The sequence below is a fragment of the Silurus aristotelis genome (genome assembly GCF_946808225.1).
Source record: "Silurus aristotelis genome assembly, chromosome: 7".
In the NCBI taxonomy this organism is placed as follows: Eukaryota; Metazoa; Chordata; class Actinopteri; order Siluriformes; family Siluridae; genus Silurus; species Silurus aristotelis.
This window is the reverse complement of record NC_139580.1, coordinates 10,423,946-10,449,631: the sequence shown is the minus strand read 5'-3', so window position 1 is coordinate 10,449,631 and position 25,686 is coordinate 10,423,946. Positions and strand designations below refer to the sequence as shown.

General features: G+C 36.5%; 1 protein-coding gene across 1 annotated transcript; it reads left to right on the top strand.

Moving 5' to 3' along the window:
* Positions 1–10,358: 10,358 nt before the first annotated feature.
* cdx1a (caudal type homeobox 1a) lies at positions 10,359–17,197 on the top strand. The gene is made up of 3 exons (XM_083547249.1): positions 10,359–10,823; positions 15,602–15,750; positions 16,618–17,197. Exons 1-3 carry the CDS (start codon positions 10,406–10,408, stop codon positions 16,813–16,815), a joined length of 765 nt encoding a protein of 254 aa, XP_083403375.1. The 5' UTR covers positions 10,359–10,405; the 3' UTR covers positions 16,816–17,197.
* Positions 17,198–25,686: the final 8,489 nt, after the last annotated feature.

The window sequence follows — 25,686 nt, the reverse complement described above, 5'->3', positions numbered from 1 at the left end:
CCACTACTTACAAAAGTGCTCCGAAGTCTTTATCAATTTATACACTGTCTGTCCAATAAAAAAAGTCACACACTAATATTTCGTTGGACAGCCTTTAGCTTCGATTACGGCGTGCATTTCCTATGGCATCGTTTCGATAAGCTTCTGCAATGTCACAACAATAATTCCTATTCAGAGTTGCAGTCATTTTTCACAAAGATTTTGTATTGATGATCAAAGAGTTGGACCACTGCACAGTCTTCTCCAGCACATCCCAAAGATTCTCAATGGGGTTAAGGTCTAGACTCTGTGGTGGCCAATCCATGTGTGAGAATGTTGTCTCATGTTCCTTAAACCACTCACAATTCACAATTCCATTGATGGAATAACCTGGTCATTCAGTATATTCATGTAGTCAGCTGATCTTATTCTTTGGGCACATAATGTTGCTGAACCGAGACCTGACCAACTGCAGCAACCCCAGATGATAGCATTGTTCCCACAGGCTTGTACTGTAGGCACTAAGCATGATGGGTGCATCAGTTCATCCACCTCTCTTCTTAGCCTGATGCACCCATCACTCTGGAACAGGGTACTGGACTCATCAGACCCTCTACCTTCTATCACTTCTTCCAGAGTGCAATCATTATGCTCCCTAGCAAATTGAAGCCTTTTTTTTTTCTGATTAACCTCGCTGATAGGTGTTTTTTTAAGGCTTTTTTATAAGGCTACACAGCTGTTTATTCCCAATCCCTTAAATTCCTTTTGCATTTTACGTGTGGAAATGCTCTTACTTTCACTTATAAACATAGCCGTGACGTCTACTGTTGGTTTTTTACAATTTGATTTCACCAAACGTTTAACTGATTGCCGATCACGATCATTCAAGATTTTTTCGACCACATTTCTTCTTTGAAGATGATGGTTCCCCACTATTCCTCCAGTTTTTAATAATGCGTTAGACAGTTCTCAATCCAACTTCAGTAGTTTCAGGAATCTCCTTAGATGTTTTCTTTGCTTAATGCATGCCAATAATTTGACCCTTCTAAAACAGATTAACATCTTTTCCACGACTGCAGGATGTGTCTTCGGACATGTTTAATAAATGAGAACTACTACTACTGCTACTCACTGCATCAGTTAGGGTTGAATAACTTGTTGCCAGCTAAAATATAATCAGCCATGGAGTAATTATCCAAATACAGGCGCTTACATATTTGCTTAGTTAAATCTAGGTGTTGACTTTTTTGGGGGATTCTCAGTGTATATTCTGATTCGGGGTTTATAGACAACAAAACTACTTATCAATCTGTACCTTATATACCTTATACATTATATACTCTATATCTTAATAAAGTCTAAAAAAAAGTTTAACATAATTATTTGTGGGTTTTTTTGTTCCTGTTATCCTTTATGGAAATTGAAAAAAAAATAATCTCTGCAAAATATTTACTATGAACTTAAATTAAAAATAAAAATAAAACCCACTCTGTCTCTCGCCTTAGGCCCTAACTACTGAACATCAATAACTTTGCAGAGAAGTACTTGACAGAACGGTGTGTGTGTGTGTGTGTGTGTGTGTGTGTGTGTGTGTGTGTGTGTGTGTGTGTGTGTGTGTGTGTGTGTGTGTGTGTCTGTGTGTGTGTGTGTGTTTGTGTATTAGATATTATAATTCCAGATATTTTATAAGTCAGTGCTATTAACAACAGTGATCGTTACCCTGCCACAGATTTATTGCTGTGGCCACTCTCAAGAACCATACTTGTCTGGTTCATCCCATTGTGCTACTTGTACTTGTAGCTTAATCATTTGTGCTGGGTTCCTACAGATTTTCTTTGTCCGAAAACAGTTTATACCCTTTATTAGATCATATTATTACTTTAGTGGATAATCATAAAATGCTGTAATCATAAAAACTGCCCTGTGCTTATTCCAGGACTCCTATTCACAATATGCTCATACAGAAAATCTTTTAAATACACATTTTCACATTATATAGAAATACACAATAGGACTCCCAACTTTCAAGAGCTGATTCAAAGAGTCAACTCATTGACAATCAACACACTACTACTTTGAGTGTCTGTATAAGCATGCATAAAGAGCTTGCTGTATGTAAATGTGCAACCATTTTTTTTTCAATATAAATAGTTTCTGATTCTGAACACTTATTGTGTTTCTGTTGAGTGCTTCTGAACTGCACCCATAACCACAACAACAGCTCATAAGAAAACTCATTAGTGGATGCATAAGCATTAGCCTTGTTTACCAACGTCTATTTACAAATGTGACTAAAAGCCTTGTTCACGGTTTATGCTCTCACAGACCGAGCCCTCTGATACACCTAATGCAATCTTGATGAGCATTAGCACACGCTTCTAAAAAGATCCAACCTCCAAATGCACATTTACTGTCAAAAGAAGGGAATGTGCCTTTTTATAGGGCACAACTTTCTGCTCCATGAGTTCTTTTTAAAGCATTTGTGGTTTGGATCGCATGAGCAGATGTGGAAAATACACGCACTATGAATCTATACCTCTGCACAGCTATCATGTGGCATGACTGAAGCTGCTGCACTGCTCATGAAGCAGCTCAGGTAAATCCATTTCCCGCAGAACTAACAATCGGTGAAACTACTTCTCCTATAATTGAAAGTCTGGTCACATGAGGTGAGGAGCTTTGGTTTCCAAAACAGACTATGGCATGGAAAAATACAGCATTTTTATACTCTATGCAGTTAAATTCATTATTTTTGTAGCGGTCTGGAACCGCTGGCAGGGACGGGCCAGTCTGTGGAGACAGGATGGAGAACATGCTGTAATGTTGATGTCTGAAACAGGAAACGTTGGTGAAAAATGTGATGAAAAGTGTCTGTGTAAGAGAGAGAGAGAGAGAGAAAGAGAGAGAGAGAGACGTATAAACAATCACACAGAGCACAGACGGAAAAAAAAACAGGATACAGAGAAACAGGACAACAGGAGAGAACATTATCATAACAACAGCAAAAATACAGAAATCTTATTTTCTTTTTGAATTTTTTTTTAAATAAAATAAACAAAAAATGTTTTCTCTTTTTCAATTTTTGTAATCATTTTAAAAACCTAAAATGTTGGCATATCCATAGTTGTATTCAATTCTAATGACCAATTATATAATTTGTGTTTACATTTATTAGTCTTTAGCCTGCACAATCTTCCTTGCCCATACGTTTTTTCACATACACTCAGTTAAATAGTCATGCTGGAATAACACAATGCCCCCAACTGGCTAAAAGTAGTTTCCTGAATTTGCAACTGGTTTATTTTTTTCTTCTGTGCATCTTGTGCTCACTGACCTGCTTACTTCGCACTTTGAAAATGTGGTCAATTATTCATATTCACCTATACATTGTTAAACACATAACACGTGTATGTGTTACTGTTAATACTAGCATGGTCTATGAGTTATGTGTCTATAGGCTTCACCCTCCAAGTGCACCTGGCTGTAATAAAACATTTATTTAGAGTTCCATTAGGAGCTTTAAAAAAAAAAAAAACAATAAAAAATGTAACTAAAATATTACATTTTTTATTGAATTCTGAATTCTATAATAATTTTATTTGTGGCAATAATAGTTCTAATAAAACATAAAAAACTTCACACTTTATAACAAAGTATTATATATGTTATTTAAAATAGAATTTATTCCACAATTATGATAGCATTTATTTTTTATATATATAAAATGTTTTTGAAATCATTCAGTGTGTGTTCAAATTTTCACTTTTGGGTATTTTACAAAACATTGCAATCAACATTTATTTGCAATTCCATTAATATAGGGTCCGATACAGGCATGATTAAAGTGGAGTTAAATTTGTAAATTGTAGTTAAAACGTTTTTTTTTTTTAAACAACAACAATTACAGAAAAAAATACAAATATCTGTAAAGCTTTAGTTTTTTGTTTTGTTTTTTATAACTAACAAAAATTTATAAAGAAATGAAATAAAAAAGAATGTATGCATTAGAATAAAATTTAATTGTGACATTATATAATGAATGTTTTTAAATTATACATATCTATCTATCTATCTATCTATCTATCTATCTATCTATCTATCTATCTATCTATCTATCTATCTATCTGTCTGTCTGTCTGTCTGTCTGTCTGTCTGTCTGTCTGTCTGTCTATCTATCTATCTATCTATCTATCTATCTATCTATCTATCTATCTATCTATCTATCTATCTATCTATCTATCTATCTATCTATCTATCTATCGAAGTAAAAGACAAATTCTAAAATTGTCTGTACATTTTTTTCACTTAAAAAACTTAAATACTACACATGCATAAATTTTTAGACCCTTTTCAACAACACTTAGATCATATGGCGTTAAATTCTCTTAATCATTGCAGAGACTCCATCTGTGGAAAAGAGAGAGGATTGTTGCAAGGCTCAGATCTGAGGAAGGCTACAAAAAAAATGTTTGCTGCACTGAAGATTCCCAAGAGCACAGTGGCCTCCATAATTCTCAAATGAAAGTGTGGCACAAACAGATCTTTTCCACAAGCTGGTCACCTGGTCAAACTGAGCAATCAGGGAAGAAGGGCCTTAGTAATAAAAGATGACCAAGAACCCAATGGTCACTCTGACTGAACTCTGGGGATCCTGTGTGCAGTGGGACATTGTTCCAAAAGGACAACCTTCACTGCAGACCTCCACTGATCTGGGCTTTATGGCAGAGTGGCTAGATTAAAGCCTCTCCTCAGTGCAAAACCCATGGAAGCCCACGTGCGAGCCTGAAGGGCTCTCAGACTGTGTGGAACAAAATTATTTGCTCAGGTGAAACCAAGGTTGACTTGGTTTTAAACGTTAAGTCTAAGGGGAAATAAGGGAATACTCATCAACTGCACAAAACCATTCCAAAAGAGAAGCATGAAAGTGGCAGCATCATGTTGTGGGGTTGTTTTCTGCAGCAGGGACTTGGCAACTGGTCAGGGTTAGAGGGAAACCTGAATGGAGCAATATGCAGTGATATCCTCAATAAAAAATTCTGATGCATGTTATTGGAATAAATGTGTTTTTATAGTTTATTATTCGTAATAAATTAGTTTTTTGTTTTCCCCTCAATTTTTCAAGACATTTGACTTGACAGACATTTACTACAGTTACATCACAGGTCAGCTGCACTGATAATAAAGAATAAATCCTAATCAGTCCAGTTTAATTGACATGGCAATTTGTATCTTAAAAAGAACAGTTCCATCGCCACACTCCATTTGCAGAAGTCGGAAACGTTCAGGCTTTTAACTTAAAACAGACCGCAGACTCTCATTTCCAGAGTCAAGGCTCGGGGAAGTAATGCGTTTTTCACGTGTCAGTGTTTTCCATCAGGTTTCCATTTCAAGTCAGACTCCTCCTCCTTCTCCTCTCTCGCTCTCTATCTATCTATGTATGTGTGTGTTGTGCTTGAATTTCTCACTGTATGCACTTATTCAGTGGAGCATTTTAGTATCAGCAAAGTCCAATCCCACAAACACACTCTTTTACCATATATACACACACCCTACTGTTAGTAAGAAATTATTGGAAACATTATAAACTAAATTTCCTTTCTACACAGTGTTTCTCTCCAGTGTTTTTCTTACTCTATTTGTGTTTCTTTCTTCCTGTCTGTCCAGTTAATAGACACTTCATCCAGTGATGGTCCCAGTGAAACACCTTTTTTGTTTTTCATGCTGAATCACATTCTGTTCTACTGCAACCCTGGCTAGGATGAAGCTGAAGTTACTGAGGATAAATTAATTAATGAATTGACTGATTTATTCAATTATTAACAGAATTAATTATTATTTGATTAATTGCATTTGTATTTTATGCAATGTCAGGTCTTGGATGATTCCTGTGCCTCTTTATTAGAGAAATATGCAGCTCCACTCAGCCCCTTTTTTATATTCATATCTCTTTAAAATGTCAAGAAGAAGAGGAAAAATTATCACACCCATCCTGCATGTGTCTTTACTACAACTATGTGGACTTATTTGTGTTTATCGTATTGGACAATATTTAAACCACAAATAGTTCAAATACTTAAAATTGTTAGGTGTCTGCTGCCAACTAGGGGCCAAAGTGCGACTTGCATGTGGCTGATTTCATGATTTCAAGGCTGCTATTTCCTTAACAAGTGTTTATGTGCACTGTTGTGAAAATAAATTGACTAATTACAATACAAATGACCACTTAGCGATAGTTAAATGCTGCTGCATGTACATGTGTGCAGTTTCTGTGTGTGTGTGTGTGTGTGTGTGTGTGTGTGTGTGTGTGTGTTGTTCTTCTTCTTTCTTTGAATCATTTGCTGTTGATTACACTTAGTCTGTTGGAACATACTTCTGCAGCTGTTTTCATCTTTCATATGCTTGGACTATATACAGTACCAGAGGTTCAGACACACTTTCTCCTACGTTTCCTTCTCTATCTGGTCTATCTTATCTAAAATCATTAGAACTGGATATAGATGGGGTGATTGTGAAGGTCATCTGATGGAGCAATCCATTACTATATTTCTCAGATAAATAGCTCTTACATAAACAAGAGGGGTGTTTGGGGTCATTGTCCTGTTCGAAGACAAATTATGTTTCTGCAAAATGCTGTGGTAACCATGCTGGTAAAGTGTGCCCTCAATTTTGACAAAATGGTGTTATCAGCAAGGCTCCCCCACACATCACACCTCCTCCCCCATGCTTCACAGTGGGAACCACGCATTCAGGAACAGTCCGTTACAATTGTTATAGAAACTAGAAATGTCAAATTTGAAAAAATCATACCAAAGGACAGTTTGCCACTTATCTAATGTCCATTCCTCATGTTTCTTGGCCCAAGCAAGTCTTTTCTGCATGTTGTTCTTTCGAATGTTTTTTTTTTTTTGCTCCTGACTTATCTAAGTGTTTGATGGCTTTTGTGACTGCACTTGGGGATAAAGTTCTTGATATTTTTCTGATTGAATGACCTTCATTTCTTAAAGTGATGACTGCGTTTTCTCTTTACCTATTTGAGTGTTTGTTGCCGTAATATGGATTTGTACAGTAGCTGTAGTAGCACTATAATGACTATCACCTCTGTACTCACCCTCACTCACCTCTGCGCAAGACAGGTCTAAAGCATATTAAGAACACAAAAAAATGTAGCAAATGAAATTTTTGACAAGGCACACCTGTGAATTGAAAACCATTTTAGGTGACTATCTCGTAAATCTGATAAGAGAATGCCATGAGTTTGCAAAGCTGTCATGAAAGTTATACAGTGTAGCTACTTCAGGCTTTCTAAAATATAAAACACATTATGGGCAGTTTAACATGTTTTTTGTTATTTTGTCATAATTTACATAATGTTCTTACATAGTTTGGATGTCTTTAGTATTAATGTATTATTTTGAAAATAATAAAAAAATAAAGAAAACACACAGAAGGAGAAGGTGTCTGTCAAACTTCTATTGCAAGTTTCAACCAAATGTACATTTATCTCAAACCACAACTTTGGTCCATAATCCAGAACTTGATTTCCAGGCTCTTTCTGCATCTAATACATCTAAGCACATTTTCTGCACAGTTCTTGCTCAGCTCTTGCAAAAAAAAAAAAATAATAATAATAATAATAATAATAATAATAATAATAATAATAATAATAATAATAATAATAATAATAATAATAATAATAATAATAATAATCTTCATGGTGCTGCCGTTTCTCAGTGTATAATGTGTACTGTGTAATGTATGCACTTTTTGTCTAATGTATGTACTGTAATGTAATATTATTATGATAAAAATGAAAATGATTATTATTATTATGGCAATGATGATAAGGATAATGAAGATGATAATATTATAGTTTTAACTATTTACTATATTCTAATTTATTGTACGTTATTATTATTATTATTATTATTATTATTATTATTTTGGTTGTTGTTGTTATTATTTATACTTTTTTATCTTCAACTTTCTCATCTCATTATATCTCATTTTACTTCATTATTTACATCTTGTGTTTTATGAATATTATTATTGTATTTTTTCTCATTTCTTTTCTACTGGCAATATTGTATGTAAACATTTATGCTATTTAAATTGAAATTGAGAGAGTGTGTGTGTGTGTGTGTGTGTGTGTGTGAGAGAGAGAGAGAGAGAGAGAGAGAGAGAGAGAGAGAGAGAGAGAGAGAGAGAGAGAGAGGAAAGCCTCGGTGAAAACAGCATTAGCATACAGGGTTTCATGCTTCACGTGTGTGAAAAGCGCACCGACCCAATTTGTAAGATTTTATTACTCCGGCTTTGATGTCCTTGTTGCGCGGCCTTTGATATGCGCGCGCGCTTTCCGATGTAAATAACTGGCGTCACAAAGAATGTGACATGGCCGACCCCTCCTCTCAACTCCGGCCTGTCAGCCCACCGCCATGTCTGAGGAAAGTCTTTGAAGTGTTAGGAACTGGAAATAAAAGACAAAAGGGCGGACACACGTCAGCGAGCGGCGCGGTTTCTGTGTGAAACTTCACCAACTGAGGCTTTCCCATGCGCACTGCCTACTACTGTACTAATCAGTGCCCACTACTGTACTAATCAGTGTATACTACTGTACTAATCAGTGTATACTACTGTACTAATCAGTGCCCACTACTGTACTAATCAGTGCCCACTACTGTACTAATCAGTGTATACTACTGTGCTAACCAGTGCCCACTACTGTACTTAACAGTGTCCATTACTATACTAATCAGTGTCTACTACTGTACTAAACAGTGCCCATTATTGTACTAAACAGTGTATACTACTGTACTAATCAGTGCCCAATACTGTACTAATCAGTGCCCATTACTATACTAATCAGTGTCTACTACTGTACTAAACAGTGCCCATTATTGTACTAAACAGTGTATACTACTGTACTAATCAGTAACCATTACTGTACTAATCAGTGCCCAATACTGTACTAATCATTGCCCATTACTATACTAATCAGTGTCTACTACTGTACTAAACAGTGCCCATTATTGTACTAAACAGTGTATACTACTGTACTAATCAGTAACCATTACTGTACTAATCAGCGACCATTACTGTACTAAACAGTGTATACGACTGTACTAATCAGTGCCCACTACTGTACTAAACAGTGTATACTACTGTACTAATCAGTGCCCACTAGAGTACTAAACAGTGCCCATTATTGTACTTAACAGTGTATACTACTGTACTAATCAGTGACCATTACTGTACTAATCAGTGCCCACTACTGTACTAATCAGTGCCCATTACTGTACTAAACAGTGCTCATTACTGTACTAAACAGTGTATACTACTGTACTAATCAGTGCCCACTACTGTACTAATCAGTGCCCATTACTGTACTAAACAGTGCCCATTACTGTACTAAACAGTGTATACTACTGTACTAATCAGTGCCCACTACTGTACTAATCGGTGCCCATTACGGTACTAAACAGTGCCCATTACTCTACTAAAGAGTGCATACTGCTCTATCTATCAGTGCCTACTAATGCACTAATCAGTGCATACTACTGTACTAATCAGTGTATTTTACTATACTAAACAGTGCCTATGTACTAATCATTGTCTACAACTGTACAAATCAGTGTGCAAATTATAGGTTACAGTAAGGTACATACAATGAAATTTGAACTGAAATAAAATTGTCTTTTTCTTCTTATGCTTAATATTATTACTATAATAATAATAATAATAATAATAATAATAATAATTACAACAATAATAATAACAATAATTATTGTTATTATTATTATTGTTATTATTATTATTATTATTATTATTATTATTATTATTATTATTGTTGTTCTTATTGTTGAAAAAAAAAAGAATAGATAACAATAGAGCTGATTTGAATTTAATTGATCATTGAGCAAAAACCTGTATAATAAAATGTTAGGAACATTCTATTCTATTCTATTCTATTCTGTTCTATTCTATTAGTTCATCTTGCGGTAATAGAACTGAAGTTTTTAACTGAAAGTGTGCATCCACTTTCTAAACAAGTTCTTTTTTTATGCCTATATTTCTACGGAAAGAATAATCAACAGGAAAATCTACTCCTGTAAGAAGATCTATGTGATCTTTGGTCATTGTCCTGTCGAGCACCACCCACCAATAAAACCCCCTCTCATGTGGACGGAGGTGTTGGTCCCTGTGCTAGGGCTGTAAAATCATACGCTACTGTAGTATAAGGCACACTAAGCACCCCCCCACACACACACCCCTCCAGGTACTTAGCAAACACTACGTCATCCGCCGTGTGGCCGACAGGTGAGCATTACCAGGAAGGTGAGGGTTTAGTTAAAGTAAAACTCGCCTTTGCCCCGCGGCGGCTGACAGCAGGCTCCGGGTCCATTATGCACCAGGCAGTCAGCTCGCCAGGATGTCCGTGAGCTACCTGTTGGACAGGGACGGCGGCGCGATGTACAGCAACCCCACGCGTCACGTCAACATCGGCTACGGCCACCAGAACGTGTACCCGTCGCCGCCCTACTCGGACTATGCCGGCTACCATCACGTCTCGGCCGTGGGGAACGAGCACCATCACGGAGCCCAGAGCGGCGGCGCGTGGAATCCCGTGTACGCGCCTGCGCACGACGAGTGGCCACTGTACGCGCACGGCGCCACTCACGCGCCCTTTACGAGCCTCGGGCAGGTGAACGCGGGGAACGTCAGCGGCCTGGTGGCGCCGCAGGAGCAGCGCAGCGCACAGGGTGTCCCCGGGCCCCCTCAGCTGTCCCCTGTGTCCGAGAGGGACCAGACCGAGTGGGCGAGACGCACAGGGACGGTTCCAAGCACAGGCGAGTTCTCCACGCGCTGTAAAATTGTTAGAAATATTTATGAAACTTTAAAACAATTTAAAAGTTTATTTGCAAAAACATTTTAATAACACACACACACACACACACACACACACACACACACACACACACACACACACACACACACACACACACACACAATAGATATATTTCAAGCAGATTCAAATTTCCATTGACCCCCTCACACTAATATTTTGGGCTTCTTAAGTCGGGTCAAAGGATAAAAGCAAAAGTACACTTGCTTATCATATTGCAATAATTTTGCACTTATTGCAAAAGTAATATAAATAAATAAGAAACCTAAGATTAATCTAGGAACAACCTTTGAGAATTTTTTTCCTTATTTGACTAAGGCTATTAGAAGCTATTTATATTTCATAAAATTTCATAGTGAATTATATTTGTTATAAAAGGAAATGTTCTAAAAACCTTTTCTTTGGCTGTTGTAAGGAAGCTCACATTCATCTTTTTTTCACTATAATGAAAAATAACGAGATAAGTTAATTTCAACAGAAAAATATGTGATTTAAAACACTCAGGTAATAATTTGTATCCTGAGGTTTCATGTAGCACATAATTTACACATTATTAGAGGCTTTCTACAACCTTATCAGTGTGGAATACGGGCTCAGAGTTTATGAGGTAATAAGAAAGCGGTCCTCTCATATCATGTACGTTTTCATCAGAAGCCCCTTAAAAACTCTAATAACTCTAATAATAATAAAAACGACTAATAATATTGCATTTCCTTTTAAAAGATTTTTGTTTGTTTGCAACATCATGTACAAGATTTACTTGCAGGTGTCGTCACATTCGGACATGGCTAATTTAATTACTATACAATTATTTAAAATTGTCATTAAAGTGTAGTATTTACATTTGTGTTTATTTAACCTAATTACTTTGTTTATGAATTTATTTATTTATTAGAGGCTACTGGAGTGTGTCTCTATGACCTTAAGTGTCCATATAGACTATTTTATAACGCCTGTTATGGGGTTATCTTTTGAGTAGTATATGAGGTTTGAGACCTCATATAGCAAGTGTTACCAATTAACCTCACAACTAGAAGCTTTACTACTGTATTTTATCATTTTATTGACATGCACTATTTTACTCTATCCATGAGCCACAGATTGTGTTAATGAGCCATTAGGCTACCTGCAAAATAATAGTTAAATATTTCTGTAGATTGAAAAAGGGTAACAAGCAGTGTTTACTAAAGTTTTTTAAATATGCATACTAATTGCATACTGTGACTCTAGCCATATATATATATATATATATATATATATATATATATATATATATATATATATATATATATATATATATATATATATGGGTTAGGTGCATTGTAACATACTAGTTATGAATAATTAATTGCTCTCAGTTCTCAACTATGTGATTTCTCACCTCCAAAAAGTCCTGGTTGAGGTGAAATATCCTGAGATTTATACCCAACTTCTTACTTTACCTCATATGACCTGAATGCAATGTTCCATGAGCTCCACTGAAGCTTTGGACTTCCAACTCGTTTGAACTCCCCCTATTCCACCACTCTGAGCATGCTTTATACATAATCTAAATGCACATTTATTGTGGAGGGCTGTATATTAGGAAAAACTAATAGGTATTCTGTTGTTAACAAGAACCTGAATTCCTGAGAACTATTAAGTTAATCCTAAGTGAATCCCAACAACAGGAGCAAAGCTGTTTTATAAAGTCTGTAACTGTATAAAATAGGAATAGACTTTTGATTTACAGTTCGTAGTTGATGTATCTAAAACACATCAGATATGTGTGCTCACCAAATAGAACACTTCCTAGTTTTACTACATATCATTTCATTGCTTAGCCTCATTTCAGTGTGTATCTCCACCAAGCTCCTTTTTTAACTCATGACTGTTTGCAGTTGGTAGTCAGAAAGTACTACACTTGCTAGGAGAAACATACTGCCATCCCAGATTCGTTGCTGTAACCATCATGCAATATTACAATATCACAATATTACAATATTAGGGTTGATAAGAAGTACAATTACACTATGTTAACTGCTGAAGTTGAAGCGCAAGTAAAAGTTAGTGAGCTTTAAAACAGATGTGATTTGGGGTTTCTACAATTCTGTATATCAAAGAATCAGAAACAGTGCTGGAGTGTTGAAAGGAATCATAAAAAAAAAAAAAAAACACATTACTTGTACACATTAATATGTATTCTCAAAAATCATTACATCTATTGTACTGGGTCGCAGTTCCACCATCCGCTTGAGACCTTTATATAGTAATAATAATAATAATAATAATAATAATAATAATAATAATAATAATGAAAATAATAATAATAATAATAATAATAATAATAATGATAATAATAATAATAATAATAATTAGCAAGAAATATAATTTATTTATACATACTATGTGCTTATATGATATTATGTATATATGATATATGATCAGTTGGATTCGGTTAGTGAGGGACAGTGAGTCAGTGTTTCCTCATAGTGTATGGCGAAAGATGAATTCACACTACAGTGAAGTTTCATGTCCAAAGGTGGTGCAGTGTTGCCCAACATTAGTGTATTATCCATCACTGGGTCAAAGCGCAAGGCGTCCTTGAACGCAGCAGCCTGTCTCCTGGTGAAAGATTTTCTGAAAAGCTAACAGCAGAAGCCAGGCTGTCTGATGACATGCAGGCCGCACCCTGCTGTGTCCACTTCAGGAGGAACCCATGAACACTGATAACACGGACAGGGGTGCATGTGTGTAGGTGTGTGCGTGTGTCCAAGAGAGAAATAGTTAAACTCTGTGTGTGTGTGTGTGTGTGTGTGTGTGTGTGTGTGTGTGTGTGTGTGTGTGTGTGTGTGTGTGTGTGTGTGTGTGTGTGTGTGTGTGTGTGTGTGTGTGTGAGAAAAAGTAAAAGAAAGAGAGATCCCGAACATAACTACAGTCAACTACCTGGGAGCATGAAAGTGGAAACTTAGACTACATTAGGAAACAAGTAAAATAATTATGCAATCCACATTCAGATAAAGTCAAAATTAATATTTCTGATCTGGAATTTGAATGCTTAGTCACAAACAGAACAAACAGTCATTCTTTTTTTGGCAAAATTGAATTCGTCCAAGCCGTTTATAGTTATCTCAATATGTCTAAGAATAACTATCACTCACACTACAGATGTGTTTATATAATACTTATACAAGTGTCGAAGCCTGCGTATAGTACACGTTTGCTTGCTCAATGTGCTAAGGTGCCAGGGTTAACATGCCGGTAATAGCATGTTTTATCTAACAGGTTAGACTTATATCAATATATCATCAGCTCAGTGTCTCGTCACCACACATTCAAGATCAATTCCATTAGTGATTAAAGCAGCTTAAGAACTGGGTGTATATATTTGTTTTTGGCCTGTTTTTGCCACAGTGCAAACAAGATTTGATAAGATTTACCACAAAATCTAGCCTGGTGTTTGTGGACCCTGTAAAAGATTTATAATACAACGTATATGTAGGGTATGCATTATATACATTGAGATATTACATTCAAAAATAAACTTTAAAGAATTTTTGGTAGACTTTGTAAGGGCAGAACACTGGGGGGGGGGGGGGGTTGTTATTATTAATATGTTTTATTATTAAACAACAAAATGTTTAATAATTTCAACTTTAGTCCAAATAAATTGAATTCCAGTGACATTGGATTACATTCAATTATTATATCATATTGAGCATTGTTTGCCTTAAATCCTTTATTTGTTACAAAATCCAGTTCATCTAATCCAGTTCATAAAGATAAATGATTTAATTTGGACCCATCGTTGAAGACAAAAAGCAAGCTATTGTCTTCTGGTACAGTCATTTATAAATACAATATGACAAATAAATTTGCACTTTATTTACACATTAAAATACATAGGACTCTCAGTGTTTGATTAATTTTTAATCAAAATGAAGTAGTTAATAATTGTTGCACAGAGCCTTGTTCTTCCAGGGACACACAGAGACGTTTTTGTGTGCTGTGGTATAACTCTGTGTCATAAGCAAATATTAATGCACAATGTGATGTCCATGATGGGAAACTGATACATCAAGGCATGTAAAGTAGTTCATGCTCTTTTAGTCGTTTATTTCTAGAACTTAGGTTGTGTTATTTACCAAGTAAATATTTTTCACATCAAAATGTTTAAAAGTACCTAAATTGGTCAAAGACAAGCAAAATTACTTGCAATATTTATTTAAAATACTAATCTTAATAAATACTCTGGTAAATGTTGCATTAGATTCAATTGAATTAAAGTAAAATGTATAAACTCTTACATTTCTCTACATTACCAATCGTACACGTATTTTGGTTATTGAGTCATACATTAATAAAAGCTTCATTCCTCAAGCTTCATTCCTTAAACTGAACATTAGCTAGCATGATAAGAAAAAAAATCTTTCATAGAATAGAAATAGAATGTTTCTTGATAAATATAAAATGTATTTATTAGTATTAGGCCTCATCTCTAATATATTTAGGTGTCATTGCTCATCTCTAGATCAGCCCTGGAATCTGATTATATAATACTGAATAAATAGTGCATTCATTTAAAATAAAAATATTATATGTGTAGTCATGTAGCTTACACTCATGCACTCTTACCCTCCAAAATATAAAAAATAACTGACAGAAATGTACTCATCAGAACCTATTCAAATACTTAAAAGGTGTGATATTCCTCTAACTGTAATGTTTATTCTCCTAATGCAGGAGGGAAAACGAGGACAAAGGACAAGTACAGGGTGGTATACAGTGACCACCAGCGTCTGGAGCTCGAGAAGGAATTTCATTTCAGCCGCTACATCACAATCAGGCGGAAGGCTGAGCTTGCCGTTACTCTCAATCTTTCCGAACGGCAGGTAAAAAAGATATATGCAAGTAAAAAAAATTTTTTTAGGAAAATAATTGAATTGAATAATTAACTAAGTTGTAGCCGTAACAGTGTATTTCCTAACATTCAAACTGGTAGACAGGTTTGCTGCAGAACTGAATATGTTTCGGTAATCTTAAAATGTTTACAGCAAATTAAGTTTGATTAAGACATTTTATTTTTTTTATGCTGGTTATCTGAGGCCGATTTGCTTTGCTTTTTTAATTTTTGAGATAAATCTAATTTAGCTAACATGCCATGAACTATCACAATTAAAAAATTTTTTAGTTATTTTAATTATAATTTTACATTTTTTATTGTATATTAATTTGGGGATTTAAAGGCCCACCTTTTCTTAAATTTTTTATATCTTAGTTTATGAATTATTTTTGTTTTCCTTTCACTTTTAGAAATTTTATTGGAACAAATTCAGAATGAATTTATCATTAATATTTCACAATTAAAAAAATGTCACTATTATATCTGGCCTACTTTTTGGTTTGATTGATTTTAACTAGGAGTTCTGAGACATGCCTTCTTTTTATATTAATTATGTCATGACTTATTTTTGTGTTATTTGACTGTAGGAATATGTATGTGATGTATGTGATTTTTAATGTGATTATAGACACAAACCCAGAGATGTCGTTTTTTTATTTTACATAATAATATATTATTAATAATATTTAATGAGTTTATCTGAAATATGTATTAATAAAGCAAGTGTAATAAAGTACTGGAAAATATATATTGACTAGTTCTTAGTGATAGAACATTTATACTAATTTATCACCTTGTACCTTTCTATGTCTGCACTACTCATTTCTGTTCCTCTTGATTATTTTATGCTGAATAGGTAAAGATCTGGTTTCAGAACAGACGTGCCAAAGAGAGGAAGCTGAACAGGAAGAAGATCCAGCAGTCACAGCAGGCCTCCACCACTACAGCCACTCCACCAGCCGTTGATATCCATGTGAACACTGCTATAGTTGCGAGCACCAGCGGCAGCTTGTTGACAGACACGTTATCTACGGCTATTAAAGAAGAATACTAAAAAGTGTGCTGATAGCAGAGGTGGAACATGCAATGTGGACGTTAAACTACAGAAACCAAACGTTTACATCACTATACTCTCAGCAAAGTCACAAAAAACATGAAATTTTACTACATAAGAAATAGCAAATGAAGCACAGTATTTTAATTGCTTTTCAGTTATAATAGAAATTGTCATCATGATTGAGGAGAAGCATATGCTTCCAGGATATGCAGCTGTTTTAAAGCTCTCACTAATTATTGATTATGTAACTTTTTAGTCTACACTTGAAATGTTGCTTGAACTGTATGTGTGAAATGTTTTGTACTGTGTTTTAAACCAATAAGACTATTAACTATTTTGAATAAGTAAATAAACTATAAATATGATACATTAATCTTTGTATGCATAATAAAAAAAATAAAATGTGTAAAATTTTAGAATTTTGTAGTTCTTCAAAAAAAACAAAAAAGTTGTAGGAGGGCACCTGTGTTGTGTTTTATAGCTGTAAGTGGTCTCATTTGGTGGTGTCCATGGTAAATAAATGCACAGTTGTCATGTGAAAAAACTTGGCTGGTGAACACCTGTCGTGCGGATAAGAAGGTTATGGAGGAATGTCCCTTCAGCAAAAGGAGTTACTTTGACCTGTTGATCGTTAAGTGCTGGGTGTGGCATGGCCAAAGTTGCTCACATCACTTCATAGTCAGATGATTTATCTTAATTATAGATACAAAGATACAGGATAGTTTTCCACATTTGGCCCCATGCGATACCACGTCAACAAAATAAACCTTTTCATGGAAAATTCAGAACTTTTTTTTAATGACAAACCCTCTGTGACAAACCCCAAAGTGCTCTGTGTATTGGATTATAAAAACTACACATAAGGTTCACCCTAGACCAAGTTGTGTGTTTTGTGTTAGGGTAGATCAATGTAGGTCAAATTAATGATATTACACAGTACATCTGGAAATATTGTTTAAAAAAATTATATCCAACAGTGAACAAAAGCTATCAATAGAAAGAATAAGCAAATAACATTTGTTCATTCAAGCAATTTTACTGAAAGATTATATGAAAACCAATAAAGAAATGATTAGCTTATACTCGATAAATATTCTTTTTTGTTGTTGGATAAATGAATGTTGGTCCAGAAGGAACTTTAAGAGAAGAAAACAAATTAATTTAGGCCTCGGGCATAAAATATGTACATAAACTATTAACAAAGCCCTGACATGGCCTTAAAGAACCCTTCACTCTTAAGACTGCAAAAAAAAGCTTGACGTAAGGGTGATCACCAGCCTTTGGGAGGAGTGATCTCATGTCAGATAAAACAAGGGTCATAATAGGTCATAATAATCACTGCTTGACCTAAAGGGAAAAGTGTAAATAAAGAAGTATAAAATGGGGTAACCAAGGGTTGTTGATAAAAGGTTAGTTGTGGATCAACACCAAAATGATCAATAAATAGCATGAAGGCTGACCTACCTTGAGATATATCACAGCTTATATTGTGTGTTATGTAGGTTATCCAATACAGTATGCCGTTAGAGAAAAAAACACATGAACTTCACTGACATTTCACTAAAGCGCATGTGGCCGGGGAGGGGGTGGTATTATGCATGTCCAAACAGGTCGACAAAGGATGCAGTTTCCATGGGTCTTCATTCAGCCCTCACCCACCAAGATAAAAACAAAACTTACATCAGAATGCTGTTCACTGACTTTAGTTCTGCATTCAATACACTCCTCTCTAAGCTCAGTGACCTGGGTATCTGCACCTCCACATGCAGATGGATTCTGGACTTTCTCACCAACAGACCTCAGATCTCAGGGCAAACACGTATCCTCAAGCCTCATTCTGAACATTTCACAGGGCTGTGTTCTGAGCCCACTACTGTACTCCCTTTTCACCCATGACTGTGCTCATCTGCATAACTCCAACATCTTCATTAAGCATGCAGATCAGCAACGGCGATGAATGATCCTACAGGGAAGAGATGCGAAGCCTGACAGAGTGGTGTGCCACCAACAACCTGACCCTCAACGTCATGAAGACTAAAGAGCTCATTGTGGACTTTCTGAAATCTAACAGCAGGAGACACTCCCCGGTCTACATCTATGAAACTGAAGTAGAAAGGATCCCCAGCTTGAAGTTCTTGGGAGTTCACATTTGTCAGGATCTGTCCTGGCACCAGAACATTTCAGCTCTGGTTAAAAAGGCACAACAGCACCTGCACTTCTTGAGGAGTCTCAAGAAAGCTCATCTGTCCCCAAGGATTCTAACAAGCTTTTACCACTGCATCATCGAGCGCATCCTGACCAACCCCATCACTGTATGGTACGGAATCTCCACTGTGTCAAACCATGCAGAGGGTGGTCAAAATCGCCTCACTCACACCCAACTACCTGCCATTGAGCACCTTCACCACAGCAGATGTCTGCACAGAGCTCACAACATCATAAAGGACTCTTTACCTCCCACTCACAAACTGTTTAACCTCCTTCCATCAAGAAGGTGATATACTGTAGGAACATACGCACCAGGACCAGCAGGTTCAGGTTAAGATTTTTTCCATCCACCATCACCCTACTAAACTCTACACTACACCGTTAGCACACTGTATAAACACTGTGAATAACTTTTGTACAGTTGTACATATAATGTGCATATTGCAATTTATAAAATGTATATACCCCTCATTCCCTACACATACTGTGCCTTACATAGATCTGCACTAATATTTCACATATATATGTATATATACTTAGTGTACTCATCTTTTGCACATTTATTCACTGCCTTTCCCTTTTTTACTTGTACTTTTCAAAACTCTGCATATTTATCACTGCCATAGTCTTATAACTATTCACCTGTTGTACTTTCACAGCAGTGTCTGCACATTTTTCACTTCTACAGCCTTTTTATTTATTAGCAGTACATATATACAGTCATGGCTCAAAAAATTGGCACCCCTGCAATTCTGTCAGAAGATGCAACCTTTTGTTAATGCAACAAGAGTTTTGTTACTCATGTTTATTTTTTGGTTTGCATTGGAACAACCCAGAAAAACAGAAGAAAAGTCTAATCTGATTCAATTAACTTAAATTAAATTTCGTAGCACCTCCTTGGAAAAGAAAACTAAAATCAATCACTTCCCATAACCATGAATGAGTTTCTTACACATCTCTACTAGAATTCTGGACCACTCTTCTTTTGCAAACTGCTCCAGGTCATTCAGATTTGAAGGATGCCTTCTCCAGACTGCTGTTTTGTGAAGTGAAGTCAAATCTAGAAGCTTTTATTGTAATCTCTACCATATAAAGCTGCCGCAGTACACAGTGAAATAAGACGACATTCCTCCAGAACCCTGGTACTACATTAAACAACAAAGAGCTACAGCACATATCATAGAGCTACATAACAGAACACAGAGCGAACTAGTCATCATGATTGAGGTAAGTGTCCTCACCACATAACGTGCATCGTGTGCAACCGAGTGCAATCAGTGCAGACAAAAAACAGTTCAGACAGACAACACAAGACAGTGTGGGACAGATACACAAAACACAATATACAAAATAGCGCCAAACTCTTTGAGATCTCTCCACAGGTGTTCTATGGGATTCAGATGTGGACTCATTGCTGGCCATTTCAAAACTCTCCAGCGTTTTATTTGTAACCATTACTGAGTGCTTTTTGAAGTGTGTTTTGGGTCATTGTCCTGCTGGAAGACCTATGACCTCTGGTGGAGACGCAGCTTTCTGACACTGGCCATTAAGTTGAGCTCCAAAATATTTTGGTAATAAAAAGATTTCATGATACCGTTCAAGGCATCCAGTGGCAGAAGCAGCAAAGCAACCTCATCTTTGAACCTCCACCATGTTTGACTGTAGGGGCTGTGTTCTTTTCTTTGAAGGCCTAATTTTTCTGTAAACAGTGCCATAATGTCCTTTACCAAAAAGCTCCAATTTTTTCTCATCTGTCCACAGTACATTCTCCCAGAAGTATTGTGGTTTTGTAACATAAGTTTTGGCAAACTCCAGTCTTGCATTGTTATGCCTTTGTGTCAGCAGTGGTGTCCTCCTTGGTCTCCTACCATAGCGTCCCTTTTCATTCAGATTGTGATAGATAGTGCAAGCTGACATTGTTGTACCCTGTGTCAGCAGATCAGCTTGAATTTGTTTGGAAGTTGATCACCATTTAACCAATCCTTCATTGTGATTTTATTAATTTTGCACTTCTGTCCACGTCCAGGGAGGTTTGCTACAGTGCCATGGGCTGTAAAACTGTAAAGATTGTTAACAATTTTTTCTCACAACACAACACAAAGGTTGAGTCAACTTTTCTCCATTTTAACTGGTTGCAAGTGTGATTACTATATTGCTAACACCTGTTACTTGCCACAGGGGTGTCTAAATACAAACTACAGGCTTGAAAAGCAATTATTTCTTACAATTTTGACAATGTGCCAATAATTTTGTCCAGTCAATTTTTGAGTTCTGTGTGAAATCAAGTTTGACTTTTCTTCTCTGTTTTTTGTGTTGTTGCAGTGCCCTTTCCTGTTTGCAGTGGTGATGGACAGGTTGACGGACGAGGTCAGACAGGAGTCTCCCGGGACTATGATGTTTGCAGATGATATTGTGATTTGTGGTGAGAGTAGAGAGCAGGTGAAGAAAAGCTTGGAGAGGTGGAGGTACGCGCTGGAGAGAAGGGAAATGAAAGTCAGTAGGAGTAAGACAGAGTACATGTGTGTGAATGAGAGGGAGGGCAGTGGAGTGGTGCGGTTGCAAGGAGAAGAGGTGGAGAAGGTGGAGGAGTTCAGGTACCTGGGGCCAGCAATGCAAAGTAATGGAGAGTATTTTAAAGAAGTGAAAAAAAGAGTGCAGGCAGGGTGGAGTGTGTGGAGAAGAGTGTAAGGAGTGATTTGTGATAGAAGTGTATCTGAGTGGAAGGAAAAGTTTATAGGACTGTAGTGAGACCTGCTATGCTGTATGGTTTAGAGACAGTGGCATCGACTAAAAGACAGGAGGTGGAGCTGGAGTTGGCAGAGCTGAAGATTAGAAGGATTAGAAACAAGTTTATTAGAGGAACAGCACATGTAGGTCGTTTTGGAGACAAGGTGAGGGAGGCGAGATGTGCAGAAGAGGGAAATGGGGTATATTGGTAGAAGAATGCTGAAGATGGGGCTGCCAGGAAGGAGGAAAAGAGAAAGGCCAAGGAGGAGGTTAATGGATGTGGTGAGGGAAGACATGCAGGTAGTTGGTTTGAAAAGGGGCAGATGTAGAGGACAGGGGAGTATGGAGACGGATGATCCGCTCTGGTGTCCCCTAGTTAATTTTTTTTTATTTAGTTCAAGTTAAAATTATATTTGTCACATACATACAGAGTATGACATTCAGTGAAATGCTTTATATAACTGTCCAGCATTCAAGCATGAAAAAAATAATAGAATATAAGGATAAAAAAATAAAGTAGTATACAGTAATAGTGCAAAAAAGTGAAATAAGTGAAGACAGAGAGAGGTCCAGTACTAGATCCTGGGTGTTTCCTGGTTTAAACTTCGATTGGCCTGTGGGAAGAAGCTCCTCCTCATTCTCTCTGTGTTTGCTTTCAAGAAGCGGAAGTGCTTCCCCTGAACGTAAAAGAGAAAAGTTGGGATCCATTGTTGGGATGGCTGAGGTCCTTCACAATCTTCCTGGCCCTGGTCTGGTGGCTCGGGGCGGATGGTACGTTCAGCTGAGTGCACCACCCTCTGGAGGGCTCGCCTGTCTTGCATGGTGCTTTTCCCGAACCAGGAAGTGATGCTACCCGTCAAGACGCTCTCAGTGGTGCTCGCCTGAGAGAGTAGTTTAAAGTCCCTAAAGTGTCTCAGATGGTATAGATGCTGCTGGGCCTTTTTCACCAGGGTGTTGATGTGACAGGAACAAGACAGGTCCTGTGTGATGTGAACACCTAGGTTCCGGAAACTGTCCAATCTCTTCACGGTGGTCCCGTTGATGTTTAGCGGTTGGTATGATCGCTTCTGCTTCGTGCTGAAGTTCACTATCAACTCCTTAGTCTTGCTTACGTTCAGCAGAAGATTGTTCTTCTGGCACCATCTCTCCAGGTTTTTAATCTCCTGTAGGTAGGCCATCTCGTCGTAATTTGAGATCAGGCCCACCACAACAGTGTCGTCAGAAAACTTGATGATGGTGGTGGAGTTGGAAGTGGCCACACAGTCATGTGTGTACACTAAGTACAGCAGGGCGTTCAGAACACAACCCTGGGGAGCTCCAGTGCTTAAGGTGAGGGTGGATGAGGTGTGTTTGCCCACACATACGGCTTGTGGTCTGTCTGTTGGGAAATTGGAGATCCATTGACACATCTTGCAGTTAGAGGGTAGTTAAAATACCAACCCACATCCATAAAATTAAGTGCCATAATTTGAAAATACCCCTGAGTAAGGCCTGAATAGGAATTTCTTCAGGAATAAAAGACACACATCTGATCACAATGTTGTTTGTTTTTTACCTAAGCTAAAATTATCATAGCTATCTATTATAACTTTAGGCTACACTATATAGTGAAAAGTTTGTGAACAACTGACAATTACATTTATATGTGTTTGTTGACAATCTGATTCTACATGTAATCCCATTTTTGAGGTTATAATAATCTACACTCTTCTAAAAAGGCTTCTTCTAGATTTTGGTGTTTGGCTGTGAGTATTCATGATCATTCTGCTACAAGAGCATTTGTGAGGTCAGGCACCTGTGTTAGTTGAGGTCTGGAGAGAGTTCAGCCCAAAGATGATTAATAGGGTTGAGCTCAGCGTTTTCGAGTTCTTCAACTATAAGTTTGGCAAACTATGTTTTCATTAACTTTGTGGGTTTGTGCACAGGAACATTGCCATGATGGAACCTTGGGTCCTGTATCTTAGTTCTAGTAAAGAAGAAATATTATTTCTACACATAACTTATACAGTTGTGTGCTTCTTAGTTGTCTATAAAGTGTATAACTTATAGGTTAAGTAGTCTTACAAATTCAGTTTCACAAGAATATTGTAGCTTGTTACAAACTGAAGAAATTTACTGTTAAGCCTCCAAATAATACACAATTTTAACATTAAAGAAAAGTTGATTAATGATTGCTCATGTTTGTTTGTTGTGGTAAGTGGCACCAGAGAATAGACCAGTTCTGCATTAGCTCTTGTTTCCATATGTAAATGTTTTCATGAATACCTTTTCTGGCATTGTTTACATTTCTGGGAATATCCTGGTGAAGCATACATTTAAGTTTAACCAATTGATCACATGTAAATAACTCCAGGTGAGAAATACACATACACATTAAAACTGTACATTGCAGGTCAGGTGCACTAAGGTGTGAGCACCTTCACACTACTCATTGCACAATTTCTGCTTTCTTTTTCTTCACCTGATATAAAAGGGCTGTTTACAGGAATGATGTTGAAAACAAAAAGGCTTAGCTTGTGGTTTGGTAATGTATCAAACATTAACCATGCGGAAGCAGTAAAGAGCTCCTCTGGATGAGGTGATAATGGGCTGTAAAGATAATGTCCCTCTTCATTCTGATACTTTTGACCTTTGACCCTCCTTTCTAATCCTGTCGCTCACTTTAAAGAATGAAGGAAAATGTAAAATTTGAAGAAACCTTAAAAAGACAAAACATTTATTTTCTTTGAAACATTTAATCATAGTAGGGTTTTTTGGTGTGCATAAAAGCTATATATGTTATATGTAGTATTCCATAAGAGGAGACGATCTTGAATACACTTTTGAATGCAATAGATTTACAATTACTACAACTTCTACTTACACATGGCTTATTTTTGAGTTGGGACATAAACAGCTCTGTATGTTTCATGTTATAATGATCGTGATGTGTTATCTCGCTCTCTGTCCTCCATGACCGTAGTTTACTGTACCGTCCCAAAACCAAGCTCAGCCTTGGTCATTATCTGCTACGTGGTTTGCTATCAGTAATAAAATCCCTGATTCATGTTCATCCTGTGTTGCCCTATGTTTTGTTTGTTGGCATTTAAACCCGGAAACACGAATATTCACCACATCGGGCTGTAAACTCTGTGTTAGGTTGCAGAAACAAACTAATCACAAACTCTTTTCATGGAAATTTACAGAGCACCAAAGCTTCGATTTATTTTAGAATATGATACAGCTAGATTCTTTATTTGCACTGGAGCATGGTAATACTGTACCCTTAGTTCCAGTGAAGACAAAATCATATTCTACACATTTCAAGGATATCCTTTTCAACTGCTTCTAAGTTTGTGGCAACAGCTTGGTGAAGCAACACATACTGTAGGGGTGTAATAAAGTATTACCACTGTCCATAAGGTGTATCTTATAAAGCACTCTAGTTTTACAAATTTGGTTTCATCCCCTTATTGTAGCTCATTACAAACTGTAAGAAAATTACTTTTAAACCTCCACACAATTAATAATTATTAACATAAAAACCAAATGCCAAAACTGCCAAATCTTAAATTTCTTTTAGAATATCACAAAGGTGGCTTATTTATTTGAGAGATATTTCTATGAAGCCCACCTCTTTATAATTTTTATAAATCATTATAACTCTGCTTCTAAAACTAAAGCTGCCAATGATTCCTTATCATTTTTATAAACGCTAATATTGACTCAAAAATTCGAATGATATAATACAAATAAACAAATCCTTGGACTTCTAATCATGTTCTTTTACTAATAAAGTCCTGTGAGTAAGTCTAAAGAAATTACAGTTGCTTTATAATTATGACATACACCACATTCGTTTTCAGCTTTTTTAAAGAATTAGAAGCACATTCTTTTGTTCATTCAGCATCAGTGCTTTATTTTAGTCAAGGATGATTTGAAGAATTTCCCAAG

Coding starts and splice junctions, on each gene's coding strand:
- cdx1a (XM_083547249.1), top strand. CDS start 10,406: ATGTCCGTGAGCTACCTGTTGGACAGGGACGGCGGCGCGATGTACAGC. Junction 10,824..15,601: donor AGGGACGGTTCCAAGCACAG/GCGAGTTCTCCA, acceptor CTCCTAATGCAG/GAGGGAAAACGAGGACAAAG. Junction 15,751..16,617: donor TCAATCTTTCCGAACGGCAG/GTAAAAAAGATA, acceptor TATGCTGAATAG/GTAAAGATCTGGTTTCAGAA.